The 20,246-nt window shown below is 44.0% G+C and overlaps 1 protein-coding gene across 2 annotated transcripts in view; it reads left to right on the top strand.

The window, feature by feature from the left end:
• Window positions 1–20,246, top strand: part of NDHL (inorganic carbon transport protein-like protein) — a 51,106-nt gene that overhangs the window by 16,846 nt on the left and 14,014 nt on the right. The window contains exons 2-3 of one of the 2 annotated variants that reach the window (XM_086801496.1): window positions 17,183–17,290; window positions 17,517–17,621. In XM_086801496.1, the coding sequence (XP_086657622.1) occupies window positions 17,183–17,290; window positions 17,517–17,621 (213 nt within the window). The remainder of the gene's footprint in view (window positions 1–17,182; window positions 17,291–17,516; window positions 17,622–20,246) is intronic. The other variant, XM_086801497.1, reaches the window with a different exon arrangement.

Here is a 20,246-nt window from a genome sequence, read left to right as displayed (position 1 = left end):
ACTACTGGCCACACCTTGGGACAGCAGCCCACTCTCTGCTACAGGCCACACTGTGGGACAACAGCCCTCTCTGCTACATTCGGTACATCAGCGTTACATATCTGTTCATGGGATAGCAGCCCTCTCTTCCACATAGATCGCATCAGCATTTTATATCTGTTCATGGGACAGCAGCCCTCTCTGCTACAGTAGAGCGTATCAACGTTTTATCTTCAGCTCATGGGACTGCAGCCCTCTCTGCTACATAGAGCACTTCAACGTTTTTCCTCAGCTCACACCATCGGGACAGCAGCCCACTCTCTGCTACATCACACCATTGGGACGGCAGCCCACTCTCTGCTTATCTTCACCATCGACGCCACTCGGGACGGCAACCCTCTCTGTTCTTCACCACCCCTCAGGTACGCAACACCCTTGTCACTAGAGCCTGCACCCCTTCAGGTACGCAGCACCCTTGTCACCAGAGCCTGCACCCTTTAGGTCTTGTAGCACGTGTCACTAGCGCTTGCACCACTACACCACTCGGGACGGCAGCCCTTTGTGCTCTTCATCTACCACTTGAGGTACCGCAGCACCCTTGTCACCAGAGCTTGCATCACCTCATCTTATGTTGCCACTACCACCTCGGAGTGCCTTTGCATCCACCGACGCGAGCCTTCGACACCGACCACCTCTTGGAGTGCTTTGCCTCACATCGACGCGAGCCTTTGTCATTGACTGTGCTTCAGCTCCGACATCATCTTTGCTTCTGCACTGGTCTTTCTACTTAGAGTCACCTCACATCAGAGGGCTCTTGTACATATATATAGATTCACTCACCTATTTCATGTTGTGTTGTTTTGCTCTGATCTCTCGTACATCTGGTCCTTTCGTCCTTTTGCTCACAGCGAGAAGGGCAGTCGAGCGCAGTTGAGACATACCCATGATGTCAATGGGGGACTGGTTGGCTTTATTGAGCAACCTATTTGAGTATAATGCATAATCTCCAAATGGATGGGTTTGTGTGCGGGCAAGCTGATTTCCTCTCTAACAAGCCAAAATTACCATTATATAAAATGTATAGTATTTATTGTTCATTTTTTTCAAGATCCTCTAGCACAGCTCATAAATTTGCTTATGACAGAGCACTTTGCATCCATCATCTTACCACCCATTTGGCGTGGTGGTACCCTTTGATGACTTCTTGGTGAACTTGACTGGGAAAGGAAAACTGCTTTATGATTGCTTGACTGAAAAGGCTCTCTCTTGACATTGTAGAGAGGTATCAATGTGTGCAAGAAGGGTGGACAGCCTTTTTTAGATTGTATTGAACGTTTATAAAAGACCTTAAGGGTCTATGAGACTAAGGAGTACATGTGTTACAAGAGTAATTGGATATCAAAAGTATGAAAAAAAATACATCTACCAAAGAAAAACGGGCCCACGTACTAAGTGGACCCGTGTATACAAAGAAGAGAGTCAAAGCTTATCAGATATCATCCTTCTCGTGAATTGTGTACATTGTGGCAATGACCATCTCCTGTGGCGGTACATCTCTATGGCATCTGAGGATGTCTTTGATGTGCAGCTGGTGGGTCTAGTCTCTAGGATGGGGACGTCTTGTGTCCTTGCTCTAGTGACTCCCTGTGTGCATGGTGCAAGAGGGTTGCAGGTTCGGCTGAGATGCCTAGGTGTGGTGATAGCCGTGGTCGCATGGTGGTGCCCAAAAAAGCATGTAATGAAGGTCCGAGAGCTGTCCTGCTGGTCTTGCCTCCCTTGAGTGCTCTCATTAGAAACTCCCGATGGTAGTGAAGCTCCATCAAGTATAAGCCCAAACATCTCTAAATCTCTATACCGCATTACCCGTGAGAGACCTAAACCACTGTATATTGTCAAAACATTAATTTATACAATGATGTCACAGATTTAAAAACAATTTTGTAATCCTTATGTTCTATGTTGTGCAAGACTAGTGACACTGCATACACTAACTGCTGTGACTGCTGTCCTGTCACGTGCATCCCACACTTGGATGCCACGTAGACATATCTGTACAGAAGGTGTAGGACTTGGGGTGGAAAACTGGTCCCATGTGAGCCCAGTCCGGGACGAGTCAGCCAGGGTTCCACTGCAGTCGTCCGAGGTCAGGTGTGCATTGTCTTGCACATGAAACAGTGCCAGTCCGCGCTGTGAGTCTCCCTCTGAAATGATGTCAGTGGTTTTGTGTATCTAGTATGACACTGGATGCCAAACCACTGTGTAGACAGATAGGGTTTGCATATAGGAACGGGGCCAGCCCATAGGGCTGCCCCAAGGGCAGATATGTGGGCATGGGGGAGGTGTAGAACCACCCCCATAGGGGCTAGGAGGGCCTTGGCTGTGCCCACCAGCCATGAGATGGGCTGGAAGGGCTGTAGGCCAGCCCTAGGGCCCCTGGACAGGTAGTTGATGTTGGAAATAAGTGCACACTAGGTGTACTATTTCTAGTCTAGTTTCACTTAAGTCTTTGTGTCTTGAGTCTAGTGCCATGTGGCATCTCTACATTTATCCCATAAGTCAATCTACTCAATCTTGTACTTCTCACCTATATATTGTAGGTGTCACATCAATGAAAGTATCAATCTTGTGTCTTGTCTACACTCATCTCAAGGTAACTCTTTGTCTTTCATTTGTTTTTGTGTACTGTGCATTGTCTCCTTCAGTTTGCTGGTCAGTCCTTTTCTTATCCTCATATCTGCAAACTGCTAGTTCCTCATGCTTCGATGGGCTGTCACATGCTATGGCCCTGACAAGTGGTGAGAGAGCCGGCTTCTAAAAACAGTTTGGATCTCTTCTTTTATTCATTTTTGCAATCTTGTAAGGGAATAGACACTGCCCTTGCATTTTAGCAAGAGGTAAGACCTTCCCACATGGCCTCTTCTACTCATTCTCTCATGTCTATCGACAAATTCAATGGCTCCAACTTTCATACTTGGCAAATCAAAATCAAGTGCCATCTTATGAAAGAAGGTCTTTGGGACGTTGTTCACCATGCTGCTCCCGAAGATTCCGACATTGAGCAAGTTATCACTTATGCTCCCACTGCCAAGAATGACAAAGCCTATGCTATCATCCCGCTCGGTCTTGGAGATGATTACATTCATCACATCTCCGACATACAGTCTGCTTCTCGAGCATGGATTACTTTGGATACCCTTTTCGGACCCCGCTCTAAAAACTCTAAGATTGCACTTATGATCTCATTCTTTGATCTATATATGCAGGAGGGAGCTACTATAGCCTCTCATGTCAATTATTTTCGCAGTCTTATGGTTCAGCTTGCATCAGTAAAGTCCCCCATCTCCGAAGATATTGCTATTGCTGTGCTTCTCAAAAGCTTACCTGACATCTATGCTACTCTTGTCACTACCTTCAAGTATCACAATAATCCTACTCTTGAAGGTATCATCAATGCTCTCCAAGAAGAGGAAAGAACAAAACAACAAAAGGTAACTGACACTGCATTCTTAGCAAAGAAAGGAGGTTCTAAAGTAAGAAAGCCTTGCATCCATTGTGGGAAAACTAATCATCTGGAGAAGGACTGCTTCAAGGCTCATCCATGCACCATTTGTGGCCGTGATAATCATCGGGAGAAGGACTGCTACTCTAAAACCTCTACATCAGCCCCTGCATCTACCTCAGCCCATGTTGCTGCAGCATCTACATCAGCAGATCTTGCTGTTCATTCCTATGATGAGGAGTGGGCTTTCTGATTACTTCATTTTTTTTTTGTCTACCACTTTGACCACCGATGATGTAGGTCAAGGGGTTCTATGTCTTACTCATTCTACTTTAGGACCTCTCTCTTGTCCCTACTCCAGAGGCAGAGATTGCCCTTGAGGAGGGGATGTCTTCAAGGTCCATCTGTTTGTCTACAGTCAGTCTTCTGTCTATCTAGTCTTGTCTGTCTGTCTATCTGTTGTCTGTCTATCAATCTGACTGTGTCTTGTTTTAGATCCATCTTGTCCCTACCCTTGTGGACCCATATGAGGATATCACTTGAGGAGGGGTGTCTCAGGATTTTTTGTCTCTCATGTCTAGTCTCTCAGTCTATCAGTCTTTATTTCTATCTTCTAGTCTTGTCTTTTTTGTCTTCCTCCTAGTGTCCACTTAAGGAGGGTGTTGGAAATAAGTGCACACTAGGTGTACTATTTCTAGTCTAGTTTCACTTAAGTCTTTGTGTCTTGAGTCTAGTGCCATGTGGCATCTCTACATTTATCCCATAAGTCAGTCTACTCAATCTTGTACTTCTCACCTATATATTGTAGGTGTCACATCAATGAAAGTATCAATCTTGTGTCTTGTCTACACTCATCTCAAGGTAACTCTCTGTCTTTCATTTGTTTTTGTTTCATTTCTAGTTTTGCTCTTGCTTTCATATTTTCTACAGTTGACAGGGCATCCAGTCCTTAGAGGGCTGTTGGCCAGGTGTGGGGCAGCCCACACAGGCTACCCAGCAGCCAGAGACAAAAGCGCATGGTGGCCACACACCCATTAGTGTGATACGCATGTTTTCCAGCATTAAATGCTGAATAATCTAGTCGTGAGGCTTTTTATAAACAGCCGCCTGGTTTTAATCCAGCTGACCAGCACCCTGAAGGGGTATAAATACCCATAGCATAAATTCAGGTCATTCATCTCAGATTTCACCCAGTGCCGAAGCCAATCAAAGGGGCAGGACAGCCAAGGATAAGCTAACGCGAAGGGGTGAAGGATTGAAGGTCAAGGGCAGAGGATTCTCCTCAGCCAAGAAGGTTCTAGTTCAGTCTTTTTTTTTTTCCGTTTTGCATCATTCTAATAAAAGCAAATACACCATTCGTGGTGGGGGACCCTACAGAGGGTATTCGGGACCCAATACTGTGTCCTCTTCTCCCTCTCCCTCTCTCTCTCTCTCTCTCTCTCTCTCTCTCTCTCTCTTTTTTTGCACATCTACATTCAGTTTTGTGCGTTAATTTCGTTCGCGACAAGTGTGCTGATTTCTAAGCATTGAAGTTACTGATCTCCCCTGAAGCTTCTGCATGTTACATGTCCATTGAGAAAACGCTGCCCTTAGTTTTGGGTGTGCAAACCCAATGTCTGAATACCTCAGATGACCCTTGACCTGCCCTTAGGTAGGGAACTAGAGAGCTGGTCGGCAGGTAGAGCTGGCTGGTTTGCATCTCCATAAAGTGCTTAAATGCTGTCCACACGCCTGGCTGCCCACTGTTTGGTTGCCGAAAACACTGGCCATTTGGTCCAGACCATAGTCACAAGGGACGGGGGACAGTAACGGGGATGGGACGGGGGACGACCATAAATAGGGAACGGGGACGGGGGAGGGAATGTGTAAAACCCCAGCTAGATAAACCCTACGATTAAGCATAAAATGGAAACAAAAGGACATAGCATCAAGCTCACCGCCCAACCATAGAGCCATTCAGGCTCACCCCCAAGCAAGGGGGACAGTAGCATCCAAGACATGGCTCCACGTGCAAAGTCCCTGGCGTCCCATACCACCAATACACACCCATCAGATGTAAGCACGGAGTAGTCTCAAGGCCTCGAGTCCAGGTTTGAGGTGCTCTCTCTCAAAACTGACCCATAAAGTGACTTATATAGGCCTCCTATAAACTAGGAGCCAAATATAGCACATGTCTCATAAAAGCTACTAATCCCCCCACTTAAGATGGCTAACCCTGGGCTATGGTTAACCCAACCGGAGGGTCTTAACCATAGTTGCAAAAAAACGCGTTTCAAACTTTAGGCTACTCGTTTGAAACGTGCAAACGTTTCAAACGTTTGAAACGCGTTTTTTTGCTGGGCCAGTTTTTTTTTATGATAGAAAACGTACGATGCAGTATCTCCTGGCATTTCAGTTTTGAAAGTGACGCTTGAAAGAGACGTTTCCAGCCTTTGAAGTCTTCCAGGTTTGCTTGCACCCCTACCTAGTACCTACGCACCAGTCCTTCTCCCCCGGCCCCTACGCACCGTAGGTAACAGGTTTGTACTAACCCTAAATCCTGATTTTTTCTGATTTTGGACCAAATTTCAGATTTGAAATTTGGGCATTTTTTGCCAGGTTGCCTACATTGGTGCATGCACACCTTGCCTACGCACCAAGCCTACTCCTCCGGCCCCTACGCACCCTGCTTCTCAGGTTTTTAATAACCCTAAATGCTGATTTTTTCTGATTTTGGACCAAATTTCAGATTTGAAATTTGGGCATTTCTTGCCAGGTTGCCCAAATTTCTTCATTCATTCATCATGCCTCGGGCTAAGGATGCCATGTGGAACCACGTAACTCCTGTGAGCAGATATGGGGGTTCAGGCACAGAAAGGTGGAAATGCAATTTTTGTGCCAAAGTGTCAGGTGGGTCTATTATTAGGGTAAAGGCCCATTTTACAGGAGTAAGAGGGGAAGGCATTGGCCCTTGCAGTCAAGTACCAAGAGAGGTTGTAGCGTCTCTTCAGCAATGGAAGAGAGAACATGAAGCAGCAAAGGGAATTCAGCCTATTGATGATGATGTACAGGATACAGATTCTGTAGGTGATGTGTCCAAAAGAGCTAGGACAGAGGATGATTTGCAGAGTCAAGCAGGTGGGTCTAGCTCCATTCCTGTAGCCCACAGATCTTCATTGCCCACCGTGCCTTCTCTAAAGAGGGCAGGCATTAAAGCAGGCATACAAAAGCAAGCTGTCAAGGAGGCCACACGTGAATTGACAAAGTTGTTTATACAATGCGCTTTGTCATTTCACGTCGTGCGTACTCCTCGTTGGAAGAAGGCCATTAAAGCTATCAGCCGCATTGGGTATGAGTGGGAGGGTCCATCTTATGAGTCCCTTCGCAAAACCCACTTAAGGAAGGAGAAGAAGGCAGTGGAGCTTGAGATGGAGCCTTTGAAGGCAACCTGGCAAGTGAATGTCGACAAGATCGACATAGAGAAAGTGAAGGACGTACCAGAGATCCCTGCTGAGGAGCGCGACATCTATGCCATGCTATACGAGGAGATGATGGCACCAGCTACTATGACACGATCACGGGCACCGACATCAGCAGATCATGCATCTACGAGTGCTGAGGCTGAGGCTGAGGCTTCATCTTCTTACGACACAGACTCACATTCCTCAGAGGAGGATGATGCTGAGTAGTTACTAGTTACTACTAGTGACTCTTGACTCTTGACACTTGAGTCTAGAGTTGAGAGTCCAGACTCCAGACATTGGAGACCATTTGTTTTTTCAGAGTTTTTGTATTTGGTCTTTCGGTACAGACATCTGTATTTCAGATTTCAGATTTATCATTTGACACTATTCACTAGTGCTTAGTATGTTGCTTAGTATGTTGTAAGTTGTAACTTGTAACTTCAAACTGGTTATGCTATTAATAATTATATGGGTTTTTGCCATCTATGATCTAATTCCTGATTCCTGAAGACTGCCATGTATCATGTATGATGTATCATGATTCATGTTACATGTATGATCATTGTATGATGTAAATTGTAATCATGTATGATGTATTAAGAATCAGGATTCAGTATGAAATTTGAATCATGGATTCATCATTCATGATGTATCATGATTCATGTATATGAAAGTTGAATGTAGATTTTAGCATTAAACTGTACCAAACATAAATTTATGGACACCCCCCTAAAAAAAACCTGGAAAAAACACCTGAAAAAAAATTTGAAAAAAACTTTTAAAAAACTTTTGGAAATTTGTTTGAAACGTTTTTGAAACGTTTCAAACACGTTTCAAAAACGCGTTTCAAAAAACGTGTGGCAACTATGGTCTTAACCCTAGTTAGCCCTGGGACATAACATACTTCCCCCCTTATGAACCATTGATGTCCTCAACAATGAATTCAGGGAATCGACTCTTCAAACTACGCAGTGACTCCCATGTAGCCTCGACCTCAGACCATCCCTTCCACTTGATCAAGTACTCTGAATAAACGGTATTCCGAGACCGTTTTGTACGTTGATCTAGAACCAACTCGGGCTCTAGGGGAATATACCTAGTCATGTCTTCGAGGTTACGGATCTCCTCCAATTGGACAATCTCATCACCTTCACCCAGACATTCTTTTAAACAACTGATATGAAAAACAGGGTGAATCTTGATTCCAGAAGGAAGTGCTAACCGATAAGCTACCTCGCTAATCTTCTTTGTGACCTGATAAAGACCACAACATCGAGAAGACAGCTTGTAAACCTTTCCAATTCTCATCGATTTAGAGTCCTTTGGGACTTTAAGATACACCCACATGCCCTCTTGTGAGGCTCTAGGAGTTCGTCGTTGGTTGGCATAAAACTGAGCGCGATCTTGAGCACTCTTTACGCTTTCCCTTGGAATTTTCAGCATGTCTTGCATATCTTGCAAGAAGTCCACTGCTGATTGCAATTTGACTCCCCTTAACCTAACGGCTATAGGTGACTTTGGTTGATAACCATACATAAGCATGAATGGGCTATAATCAGTAGCCACATGCTTACTATTATTATAAGCAAACTCAATCTGTGGGAGGTACCTTTCCCACTCAGACTGTCTCTTGGAGACATACGCCCTCAAGATATCCTGCATAGTCTGGTTAGTCCTCTCTGTCTGACCATCCGACTCAGGATGATCCGAGGATGACATACTCAAGCGTGTTTCCAATTTGGAAAATACAGATTGCCAAAATTGTGCAGTGAATTTGGGATCCTTGTCATTGACAATCTCCTCAGGCAGTCCATAAAGCTTGTAGTACAACTGCCCCACAAAGAGCGGAGCCAACTCGTGACTCTTCACCGTCGACTTAGTAGGGATAAATCTTGCCATCTTCGTCAATCGGTCTACAACCACCCAAATTGAGTCATGGCCCCTATTAGTTCGGGGTAATCCAACTACAAAATCCATCGAGATACTTTGCCATTTGTTCTCAGGAATTTGCAAAGGATGTAACAATCTACCAGCTCTAAGCCTTTCAGCTTTGTTAAGCTGGCACTGGGAACACTTCCGCACATAATCCTCAACAAAAAGGACTTCATGCGCGGCTAGTAAAAATGCCGGCCAAGCAAGGCTAAGGTTCTATGTATGCCCGGGTGCCCTACACTAGGTGCATCATGGCACTCATGCAATATCAAAGTTTGGACGTCCAGATCACTGGGTACACAAACCTTGCCATCTTTAAAGAGTAATCCACCTCTAATGGAATACTTTTCCAATATCTTTCTCTTAGCAACACTCACCGGAGTGTCCGGAACACTTAGATCTCGCAGGCTGCTTCCTGCTTGGACCAATTGCCAGATTCGACCTTAAAAGTTGGTCGTTATCTCAGCAAAAGAGATAGCATTAACCTCAGGGATCCTACTAAGGGCATCAGCAACCCGATTGGTTGTTCCCCTACGGTAATGGATCTCAAAGTTAAAGTCCTACATGAGGTCAACGCATCTGGCCTTCCGACCCCTTAGGTCAGGCTGATCACAAATATACTTCAACGAATGGTGATCTGTCCGGACTACAAATCGAGACCCATACAAATAGTGTCTCTAGATTTTTATTGCATGGACAACTGCCAGAAGTTTCTTTTCCTGGGTAGGGTACCTCATCTGTGCATCTGAAAGCTTTTTACTTTCAAATGCTATGGGCCTCCCATCCTGGAATAGGGCAGCACCTATTGCATAATCACTGGCATCCGTTTCAACCACAAAAGGTTTACTAGGATCCACAATCAGCGACATAGGCGCCGAGTAACAAGCTCCTTCAGTGCTCTAAAACACTGGTCCAACTTGTCACTCCAAACCACTGGAGGACTTAGCTTGCCTTTCTTGCTTCTCACCCCCTTTAAGAGTTCCGTCAAAGGGGTGGCAATCTTGGCATAAGCCTCAATGAACTTCTTGAAAAAGCCAGTGAATCCCAAAAAAGATTTCACTTGCCTAATCGTGGCCATTCAAGGACCTTCCAAACTTTTTCCGAATCAATCTTCACACCGTCAATGGTAATGACATGACCTAGATACAAGAGTTCCTGCTTAAAGAAGTCACATTTTGACTCCTTTGCATACAGCTTCTCTCGTCTAAGAATCTCTAAGACGACTTTGAGATGCTGTATGTGTTCTTCTAATGACCTACTGTAAATCTGTATGTCATCCAAGAAGACAACAATACACTTCCTCAGGTATGGACTAAATAAATCATTTAGCATCTGCTAGAAAGTAGTAGGAGCATTAGTCAACCTGAAAGGTAAGACTAAAAACTCATTGTGGCCATAGTGCGTCCGAAACGTAGTCTTAGGCACGTCCACAGGTTTAATCCTTATCTAATGATAGCTTGAGCGTGGATCAATCTTGGTGAAATACTTAGCACCCTGAAGATGATCCACCAAGTCATCCATCCTCGGTAAAGGATACTTGTTCTTGACAGTGAGCTTGTTCAAGCCTTTGTAATCTACACAGAAGCGCATACTACTATCTTTCTTCCGTGACAGAAGAACGGGAGCGCCCCATGGAGACTTACTAGATTGAACAAAACCTTTATCGAGATACTCTTGCAGTTGCCGAGCAATCTTGTTCTCTTCCCTCTGGCTAAACCGATAAGGTTTTCGGGAGACGGGATAGCTACCAAGCAATAGCTCAATCTGAAAGAGAGAGAGAGAGAGATGGAGCAACTATGCTGAATATACTGAAGCAATACAGTCCCAAGCAAGAGACAGAAGTAGTCTCATAAGTGAGGGAGCAAAAGATAGACTAGGCAAGATACAAAAGTGAGAGGCCAGCCCACCTATTTATAGGTTGGGAGAGTTGGCCGACTGGAACTACAGAAGCTGGCCGACTGGACATCTGTAGTTGGCCGGCTGGGAAAAAGGCATCCAGGCTGGGAAAAATCCCAGAAAAATATATAAAATAAGGGTGGCCAGCCCACAATCAAGGGCCATGCAAAAGGGACCAAAAGGACACCAGACATAGGCAGAAACTCGGGATGAATGTGCTAACTGGCCAAAGCCCGAGTCGAGTTTACATTAGAAAATCCACAGGGGACATCACCCCAGATTTCATAGAATTCACTATCATGAACAAATGAGAGCTTATGAGTCCGATAATCTAACATTATCGTCTCGCTCTTGTCAAAAAACTAGGACATTCCCAAAATCATATCCACCCTGTCAAGGTTCATGATATAGAAGTCCAAAGCCTCCCGGTAGTCCTGAATCTGGACCTCCAGTCTAGGCACCGTTCGATCCCACACTTCCACGTTTGCACCTTGAGCAAGGTTGATCACATACTGATGATCACTTGCCTTTGTGGGTAGCCGGAGTGTCTGGACCAAACGTGAAGAAATGGTGAGTAGAACCGTTGTCAAATAGAATCCGCACCCTTTGACCGCTTATTGATTCCTCAACTCGGAGGAGATCATGCGGACCGAAGGCAGATTCACTTATGTGATATCCACGCAACTACTTGAGGCCAATGATGAGTTTCAACAGAAGAGATCAAAGAGTTACCTTGTAGTTCCGTAATATGTACCGAGGTCTTACCCCGTGAAGACTTCTTCTTCGGACAATCCCGATAGTGATGACCGGGCTGGTTGCACTCGAAGCACAAGTTCTCTTTCTTCGCCTTCGCTACTTGTTCTTCAGTTTGCGGAGCGGATCTTTTCTTGCCTCTCGAGCGCTTTTTGGGATTGCGCTGTGTGATGACTGACCATCCTGGGATGCTGCAACACTACCTCACTTCTTGTCTTTAGAGGATTTTGGTTCTTGCGTGCAGACTCACCCGCAGGCTCACCACCTCTTCTGACAGCAAGGGTGTCATCAAAATTCTTGGCATAGCGGTAGATGTCGTCCAAAGAATGAATATGGTTCTGTAGAACCTCATTCTAATAATCTGGAGGTAGTCCGAATAAATAAAGCATATACACCAACACACGAGGCTCCTCAAGGGCCTTGCAACGGTTCACCAAGTCTTTGAACTCCTGGGAATAGTTGTCCAGGCTCTTCTTTCCCATCTCCAATTTGAACAACTTACGAAAATTTTCAATTTTGTTGATCGAGACAAACTGTTGCTTAAACACTTGTTGAAAATCAGCCCATGTTGTCCGCTTTTCACGAAGGTCCTTCCACCAGGCAAACGCTTTATGCTGAAGCATAATTTGAATCTGACTAATACGCTAAGCATCAATGTATCTGTACAGATCAAAAAAGGTTGTCCACTTCGCAAGCCAGCTATCCAAGTAAAGCTCCTTGCACTCTTTCTTCTCACCGGAAAACGATTCTGGATGAAAAGGCACTTGCAGAGGAGGAGGATTACTAGCTGAAGCTTGGGGAGCCTGGGAGCGTAGCTCTGTGAGTTGTCGTCGTAGATCAAGCACAGTGGCATACAAAGTATCCACTTGTGGAGATGCAGGAGGTTGAGGAATAGGAGAATGTTGTGTTGAAGGTAGAGGAGGTTGTACATAACCCGCATACTGAGAATATGGAGTAGCAAACTGTGATAAAGCATGTAAAAAATTGGGATCCATACCTGTTTGTAAAGCGGGTATGTGTTGTCCCACGGAACACTTGTGGTATACTAGGTTGAACTGTATCACCGCCCTGCGTAGGAGCAATAGATACTGTAGTTACCCCAAGTTGAGTTGTTGCAGGAGAGGCTGACAAAGGTCCAGAGACCTCCATAGATGAAACCAAGGTATCCATGTAGTCAGCCATGAAACTCTCCAGAAAGAGTACTTGTAAAGAGAGTAAAGGTTTGAGGTGGTGGTGTAAGCTTTCGCAAACCGGCGAGGGCAGAAGTGATGCACAAGAAGGAAACCAAGAGCAGGCAGTTCAGGGTGTCAAAAAGCACAAATTCTGGCCGACTACAGAATTGTGTGTGCTCAAATGACCAAACACCCCGAAAAAAGCACACTTGAATCGAAAAATAGCATCTCAGATGTGTGCCCACCAGAAAAGCTCCAAATCGACCTGTTTTTTTTTGGCAAAAAGCACCACGTGTGCTTTTTTACACACCACGCACCTACCAGCCATATATAGAGTACTCGGCCCTTGCTGATATGCGCCCATATTCTGGCCATCCAGCCATGTTATGGGGTGTCCCCCTTCACATCTGGGCATGCCCACACATGGGTAGTCGCACAGGACAGCTTGAATCGGTTCACAGCAATGCTTTTCCCCTCTCTCTGTGCTTTGAACAGGGCCCATATAACCTTCTCTACATGTCAAAACCTCCCCGCATGCTGATCGCTTCACACCCCTCTTTCCTCCTGTTTATGGCGACCAGCAGGGCTGTTCACAGCAGCTCTAGTTGGACCTCCAATCTACGCATACCACTCGTAGACAGGGTGACCAGCCCGCACAGAAACCCTAATAGTTCAACCATGGAGAAAAAAGCTATGGGATGAAGCCTAAAGACGCAAAAGCGTGGGTACAGACAGAATGTTTTAGGGCAAAGAATTCCCCCGCATAAAACTGAAAAAAGCATGAGAAGCATGATGCTTTTCTCTCTCTGCTTTTTCACATGGATATGGAGTTCTTTGCAAAACTCCCACGCATCCAACCACACTGATCTTCTCCCTTGAGCCTGGTTACTCCCCGCCTTCTGTCCAAGCGTCCCATACCACCCAGACCTTGGAAAGCGAAAAAGCAACCCGACAACTTAAGCTCCGGAAGATATAGGCGATGGATTTTCTCTCGTCCTTCTTTCGGAGATTTCCAAGCTTAATCCAAGCAGCTCTGGCTCTGATACCAATGTAAAGCCCCAGCTAGATAAACCCTACGATTAAGCATAAACATGGAAACAAAAGGACATAGCATAAAGCTCACCGCCCAACCATAGAGCCATTCAAGCTCACTCCAGAGCAAGGGGGACAGTAGCATCCGAGACATGGCTCCACGTGCAAAGTCCTTGGCGTCCCATACCACCAGTACACACCCATCAGATGTAAGCACGGAGTAGTCTCAAGGCCTCGAGTCTAGGTCCGAGGAGCTCTCTCTCAAAATTGACCCATAAAGTGACTTATATAGGCCTCCTATAAACCAAGAGCCAAATAAAGCACACGTCTCATAAAAGCTACTAATCCCCCTACTTAAGATGGCTAACCCCCTTTTTTTAAAGTTTTTCTACTCTACACTTATTCTACTTTGAAAGTACATCAAAATGAGCACAAATTTACACTAAAATGGTAAGCTTTTGAGTCATATTAACAAAATACGCCGATCAAAGAGTGAAGGCATCGATGGTTGATTGTATTAATAATTAAGTTGATACAAAATGAGTCATGACTCAAGAGTCAGGACTAAGCCTTAAGGAGGCACAATACATGGAAGGACTCAAATGAGTCCACGACAAAAAGTGCTAAAGCCTAGAGGCTAGAGCTAAGTAGTAAGGCCCATGAGTCATGATCCATGAATGATCATCCACGTGAAGTGCTCGCCTCATGGTCATGGGTAGCTTGTGCCAAAGGAGCATCAAGCTTATCCTCACTGGCATGTTGGTGTTGCACCTCATCCTCTTGTTGCTCTTCTTCTCGACTTTAGCTCCCACTTGGTGAAGGGAGCTGCCTTCTTGGTCACGCTCTTGCAAAGCATTCGCAAGTTTGCGTCGAGGAAGACAAGGTCATTGACACGCTCTACCTCAAGTCGGTTCCTCTTTCTAAGGCAATGTGGTTGTAGGTGATCCAAAGGTGCTCCAAGCAAGAGGAGCTGACGGCCTGGCTAAGTATGCAGATGGCCAGCTGTTGTAGCTCCGGTCCATCCAAACCAAAGTCCTCCCACCATAGAGCAGCACCAACTTTGGAGTGGTTGATCTGTGCATCATGACAGCCATAGGAGCCATGAAATGACCTGTATATGGAAAGCTGGTCCCTAATCTTGTGCCTAACCGGTGCATCAGGCACAAGACGGTCCAAGATGATCCTCCATCCAGCGCTCACCTCCCGGTTGCTCTTCTGCTTGTTGCCTTGGAATTCTGGGTCCACCACATAAGCTGCTGCATGCAATGGAGGGTAGTAGGAATTCCATCTTCCTAGACATAAGGCATGGATCTCCTCGTATTTGTCTTTGTTAGGCACGAAGTCTTTCAACTTGTCTATCATGCGATCCATGGCCTCGTAGACCTTGTCTATGCATGGTTGCATAGCGTCTTCAATCCTCAATAGGTGGACTATGGGCCTCACCATAGCATCCATGGTCTTCACACTCTCCCACCAAGAGGCATCATCCGCCCGTAACCTACACTCTTGGCCAATGTTTGTACGAGACTCTTGCACGTCAACAAACTTGTCGTTGAGGAAAAGCCCCTTCAAAGCACCACTACAATCCTTCAGAACTATGGAGAATCAGCTTTTCTGTCACCATGGTTTGTGCTCTTGAATGGAGCCAGTTTGTGTGCATAGCACATGTTTCTGTGTGAGGCACTAGTTTCTTGTGCATGGCACTTATTTAAGTGTCTTAGCACCTGGTTCGTGATTTTCATTGGCATATGATTATCTCATTGATATTGGTGATTGAGACACAATTGGCTCTTGTGCATGTGTCTAGCATATCTTCCATGGAATTCTCGTCCATTTATTTTGGGACATGATTTTAATATTGCTATTATGGAGACTTATTTAGTCTCACCCATTTCTTTGGGACATGGATTCTTCAGTTATATTGGATTTTTGAGACTGTCTCGTCTCGCCCACTTAATGGGACATGATTATATCTTGAATATATGGCTTGAAGCTTAAAGTTGCGGACAACTTTTAAGAAGTTGCCAACCCCCCGGTAGGGGGAGGGGGCATTCAAGGATATCAAGCATGGGGTTAGCCTGTAGAAGGCTTTAGAGATCCACTGGGCATGGGAAGGCGGCTTTGTGCCTCTCCAAGATCTCCTCAAGCTGGGGCTGATGTCTATGTTGCTAGCGAGGTCCAGGGAGTCTGGGGTGTCGGGCTCGCTGTAGTGCTGTGGCCCGGTCTAGAGTCACGCCAGAGTGGGGTCTGGCGGGGGGTTGGGCACTCAAGAATGTGTGGCTCGATGAGGGCTGTGGGTACGTCATCCATAGCTGGTGGGGCATCCTCTCGTGGTTTAAAGAACTGAGTGATGGTTGCTTGGGGTTGGGGTGGGTATCTCCCATGGGTCAGGACTCCCTAATCAGTGAGTCTCTCTGGTAGTGAAGCTCTAGTAGGAAGAGGCCCAAGCATCGCTGATCTGGGTAATCCATTATCCTAGATAAGGGTCCAAACCCCTCTTTGAAGAGATAGTGGAACCTCCCTCGAATCTCATAATATACGGTGCATTTGCATATGAAGTGCTCCTCTAACTCGACCTCCTACTGGCACATAGTGCATATCCTCTCCTCACGAGGTATCTGCATGGCTCTCCTTGTCTCTATCCTCAGGCGGTGTGATGACACCCGCAACTGGTCCACTGCAATCTGCATGGCATGTGACATGTATATGTCAAGATATCTGGCCCTTAGTATGAAACCATCCTCTGTAAGCCTCATGAAAGTATCCATGAGAGAGAGAGAGAGAGAGAGAGAGAGAGAGAGAGAGAAAGAGAGAGAGAGAGAGAGAAAGAAAGAAAGAAAGAAAGAAAGATTTTATTAACGTCTTCCAAAAGACCGAACTCGGCCTATGAGACAAATCGGAGTACATGTATGGGGTATCCTCTGTCATCCCAACAAAATGAAAAAGTACTGAATAAAAAAAGCTGAATCTGGGTGTGCAGGGGATGGAGCTCTATTACTAGGAGAATGCAAAGCTATATGCATGGAGTATACAATCATGATATGCAACCTAGCTAGCTCCATCCTGTACCATACTGGGGGTATAAAATGGTATACATCAGTGAAGGGGGTGTCCACAGCTCCCTGAAGAACATGCCTGGGTGTGCTCTGAAGCGAGCCAGTCGCTCCGCACCCTCTCTGTGAAACTGAGCTCTGATCTCTGTCATCTCTCTCTGGTATAGGCGTGGTGTCCGAAAGCCAGGTGTCCTCTGTCTCCTGCGGGCTCTAAGTGTCTCTGCTCTCTGGAGAGTAATTCCCTGCCGTGTAGGGGCTGGGAGGGGTATGGATCTCTGAAAAAATGTAGTAATCTGTGTCTGTCGCCCCCCCTCTGGAGCTGTCTGAGTATTAAGCGTCTTCAAGAGACCCAAAGGGTCTATGAAAGACAGAGATGTAGGTTTGAATTTTGTCATGGTCAAACTGATCTTAACTTTTTTACAGCTTTTTCCAAAGTATGTAAATCAAGACAATGAGAATGCAACGACGGAGTCGTCAAAGCAATTCCAAAGGTTGATCGCTACAACAACACTGGGTGCAAGTTTGCTCATGGTCAGTATATGAAATCCTTTTCTTGTTGGGTGTAGGAATGTCCTTGAAATTGCTATTCTTTATGTAGGCATGATGGTAAAAATGTAATTTGATTCAAAATTATGAATCGTATCTCGTTTAGAAATGGATCGAACGTTTGTGTGTGTGTGTGATGTGTCAAATATGGTTTTGTTTGAAATTCACTAAAGAGTCTCGTTTTTTTTGGGTGGTTTCCAAAATTTACCAGGTGACCTACCCTGCGTATGCTGTGACTATTGTTTTGCCAGCAGACTGGGTGCAGATTTTATTTACAGGAGTGGTTACTGCCTTTCTGTACTTGTTTGTGATTCCGGTTGGTGGACTAAAATACTTTTTCCTTAATTCTCGTGAAAGGAAGTTGTAATATGCTGTGATAGGGTGCTTTTGCCAACAAATTATTTTGGAAAAAACAATAAAAACTAGGAAAGGTCTGTGTATGCATGTGGCACAGGATGCATTTGCTGCATGATTCTTTCCTAATAGAATTTGTTTCATATTGCTTTTGACCATGGGCAATTTTCTCAAGACATGATGGTCTCAAATCTTTGGTCTCCTACATGTGGATGTTTTGTAATGCTGATCTCTTTATTATATTTTTGAAGGCATGATGTTTGTGCCAGAAAATACTAGTTTGAGAAGCAAGGTATGGGAGAGGAATTCAAATAGGTGAATTATTTGTTTTTCTTTTAACCAAAAGCATTGATATTGATTATATATATATAATATAATATAATATATATATATATATATAATTCAGCCGTATTAGCGGACATGTAGATTTCACATAGTGAAGTTTTCGTCCGAGTTGCGGCCAGTTGATATTCTGCTTATTCTTTCTATCTTTAGCGGTGCATTTGTCCTATCAACTACTTATTTGCTGTACTAATTCTTTCTATTTGCTACTTTCCTTAGTGCTAGGCTTCATTATGGCTGAGTTTGCCTTGCATCTCCGGAGGTTTGACAAAAACTCAGTACGAAGGGCTTTGTGTGAATATATGCTCTCATGTGTGTGTGTGTGTGTGAGCATATCTTGATACATAGTTCTACACCCACTATTGGGCAGTGATGACGTTAGTGGGGATGTCATAGTATCTAGTCCATACTATGCATAATGGAGTTGATAGTTATATAGTCTTGTGAGTTGACAACCATGAGTACGTTCCTAAAAGGTGAATTTGGGCATGTTCCTGGATTCATCTAGGTGTATAATTCAGCTGTATTAGCGGACATGCAGATTTCACATTGTGAAGTTTTCGTCCGAGTTGCGGCCAGTTGATACTCTGCTTATTCTTTCTATCTTTAGCAGTGCATTTGCCCTATCAACTACTTATTTGCTATACTAATTCTTTCTATTTGCTACTTCCCTTAGTGCTAGGCTTCATTATGGCTAAGTCTACCCTGCATCTCCGGAGGTTTGACAAAAACTTAGTACGAAGGGCTTTGTGTGAATATATGCTCTTATGTGTGTGTGTGTGTGTGTGTGAGAGAGAGAGAGAGCATATCTTGATACATAGTTCTACACCCACTATTGGGCACTGATGACGTTAGTGCGGATGTCATAGTATCTAGTCCACACTATGCATAATGGAGTTGATAGTTATATAGTCTTGTGAGTTGACTACCATGAGTATATAACATGCACGTTCCGAAAAGGTGAATTTGGGCATGTTCCTGGATTCATCTAGGTATATATATATATATATATATATATGTATACATATATACATATATGTATGTATATATGTATATATACATATACATATATATATACATATATACATACATATATGTATATATGTATACATATATGTATACATATACATATACATATATACATACATATATATATATATTATATGTACATATGTATATACATATATATATACATATATATATTATATATGTACATACATATATATGTATATATATACATATATATATTATATATGTACATACATATATATGTATATATATACATATATATATTATATATGTACATACATATATATACATATATACATATATATATGTACATACATATATATACATATATACATATATATATGTACATACATATATATACATATATACATATATACATATATATATGTACATACATATATATATATATATATATATACATGTGTGTGTGTGTGTGTGCCAAGAATTGCCTCCTTTGCTGGCCTTTATCTTGGAATTCTTCCATATTCACTCTGGTAGGGGTATAGTAGCTCTTGGTCAGCTTGCAATAATCATGCAAGTTCTTCTAAAGGAACTAGGTCGGATTATCTGGATGCAGCCTTACAGTTTCGACTTACTTGAGTGGTACATGTGCTGATCTGTGTAGAAGCACAAGGGCTGAGATTACTGGCTCCAGCTTAGTCCATAGAGGTGAAGCCAAGGAGTTGGGATGCTTTGTAAATAAGAGTTGGGCACCTTACCATCCATCTCTAATGAGATGTCTATAGCAATATCTTTTAAAGTTGTAGATTCTGGAAACAAATTTGCCTTTGATTGGTGGTTTGTATGTCATAGTCCATAGAGGGGAAGCCAGGGAGGAGTCAGGATCTTTTGTAAGTAAAGAGTTGGGTACCTTACCATCCACCTCTAATGAAAAAGTTCTAGTAAAATTTCCAAAAGCCATTGACTCTGGAAACCCATTTGCCTTTGGTGGTTTTGTGTATCATAGTAATAACACTCACAAACATACGCTCACTCACTCACTCACTCACTCATGTATGTTTGTATGTATAAATGTGTGTTCACACACTTTTTTTCTTTTGGTGAAAGCACTGTTCTGTTTATTAATTAAATGTTGCCTCCTCTTGAAAGCCAAGAGAGACTAGATGATTGGTCATTTGTTCCAAGGAGGCCTCAACTCTGCCCTTTTCCTATGCCTTTGCTTTCTGCTCCGCGAAAGCATTTCACATGTTCACAC

The sequence above is a fragment of the Cibotium barometz genome, chromosome 8 (assembly GCF_041138505.1).
Source record: "Cibotium barometz isolate CiBa-2024 chromosome 8, ASM4113850v1, whole genome shotgun sequence".
Taxonomy (NCBI): domain Eukaryota; kingdom Viridiplantae; phylum Streptophyta; class Polypodiopsida; order Cyatheales; family Cibotiaceae; genus Cibotium; species Cibotium barometz.
The sequence above is the reverse complement of the archived record's forward strand: the minus strand, read 5'-3'. Positions and strand labels throughout refer to the sequence as shown.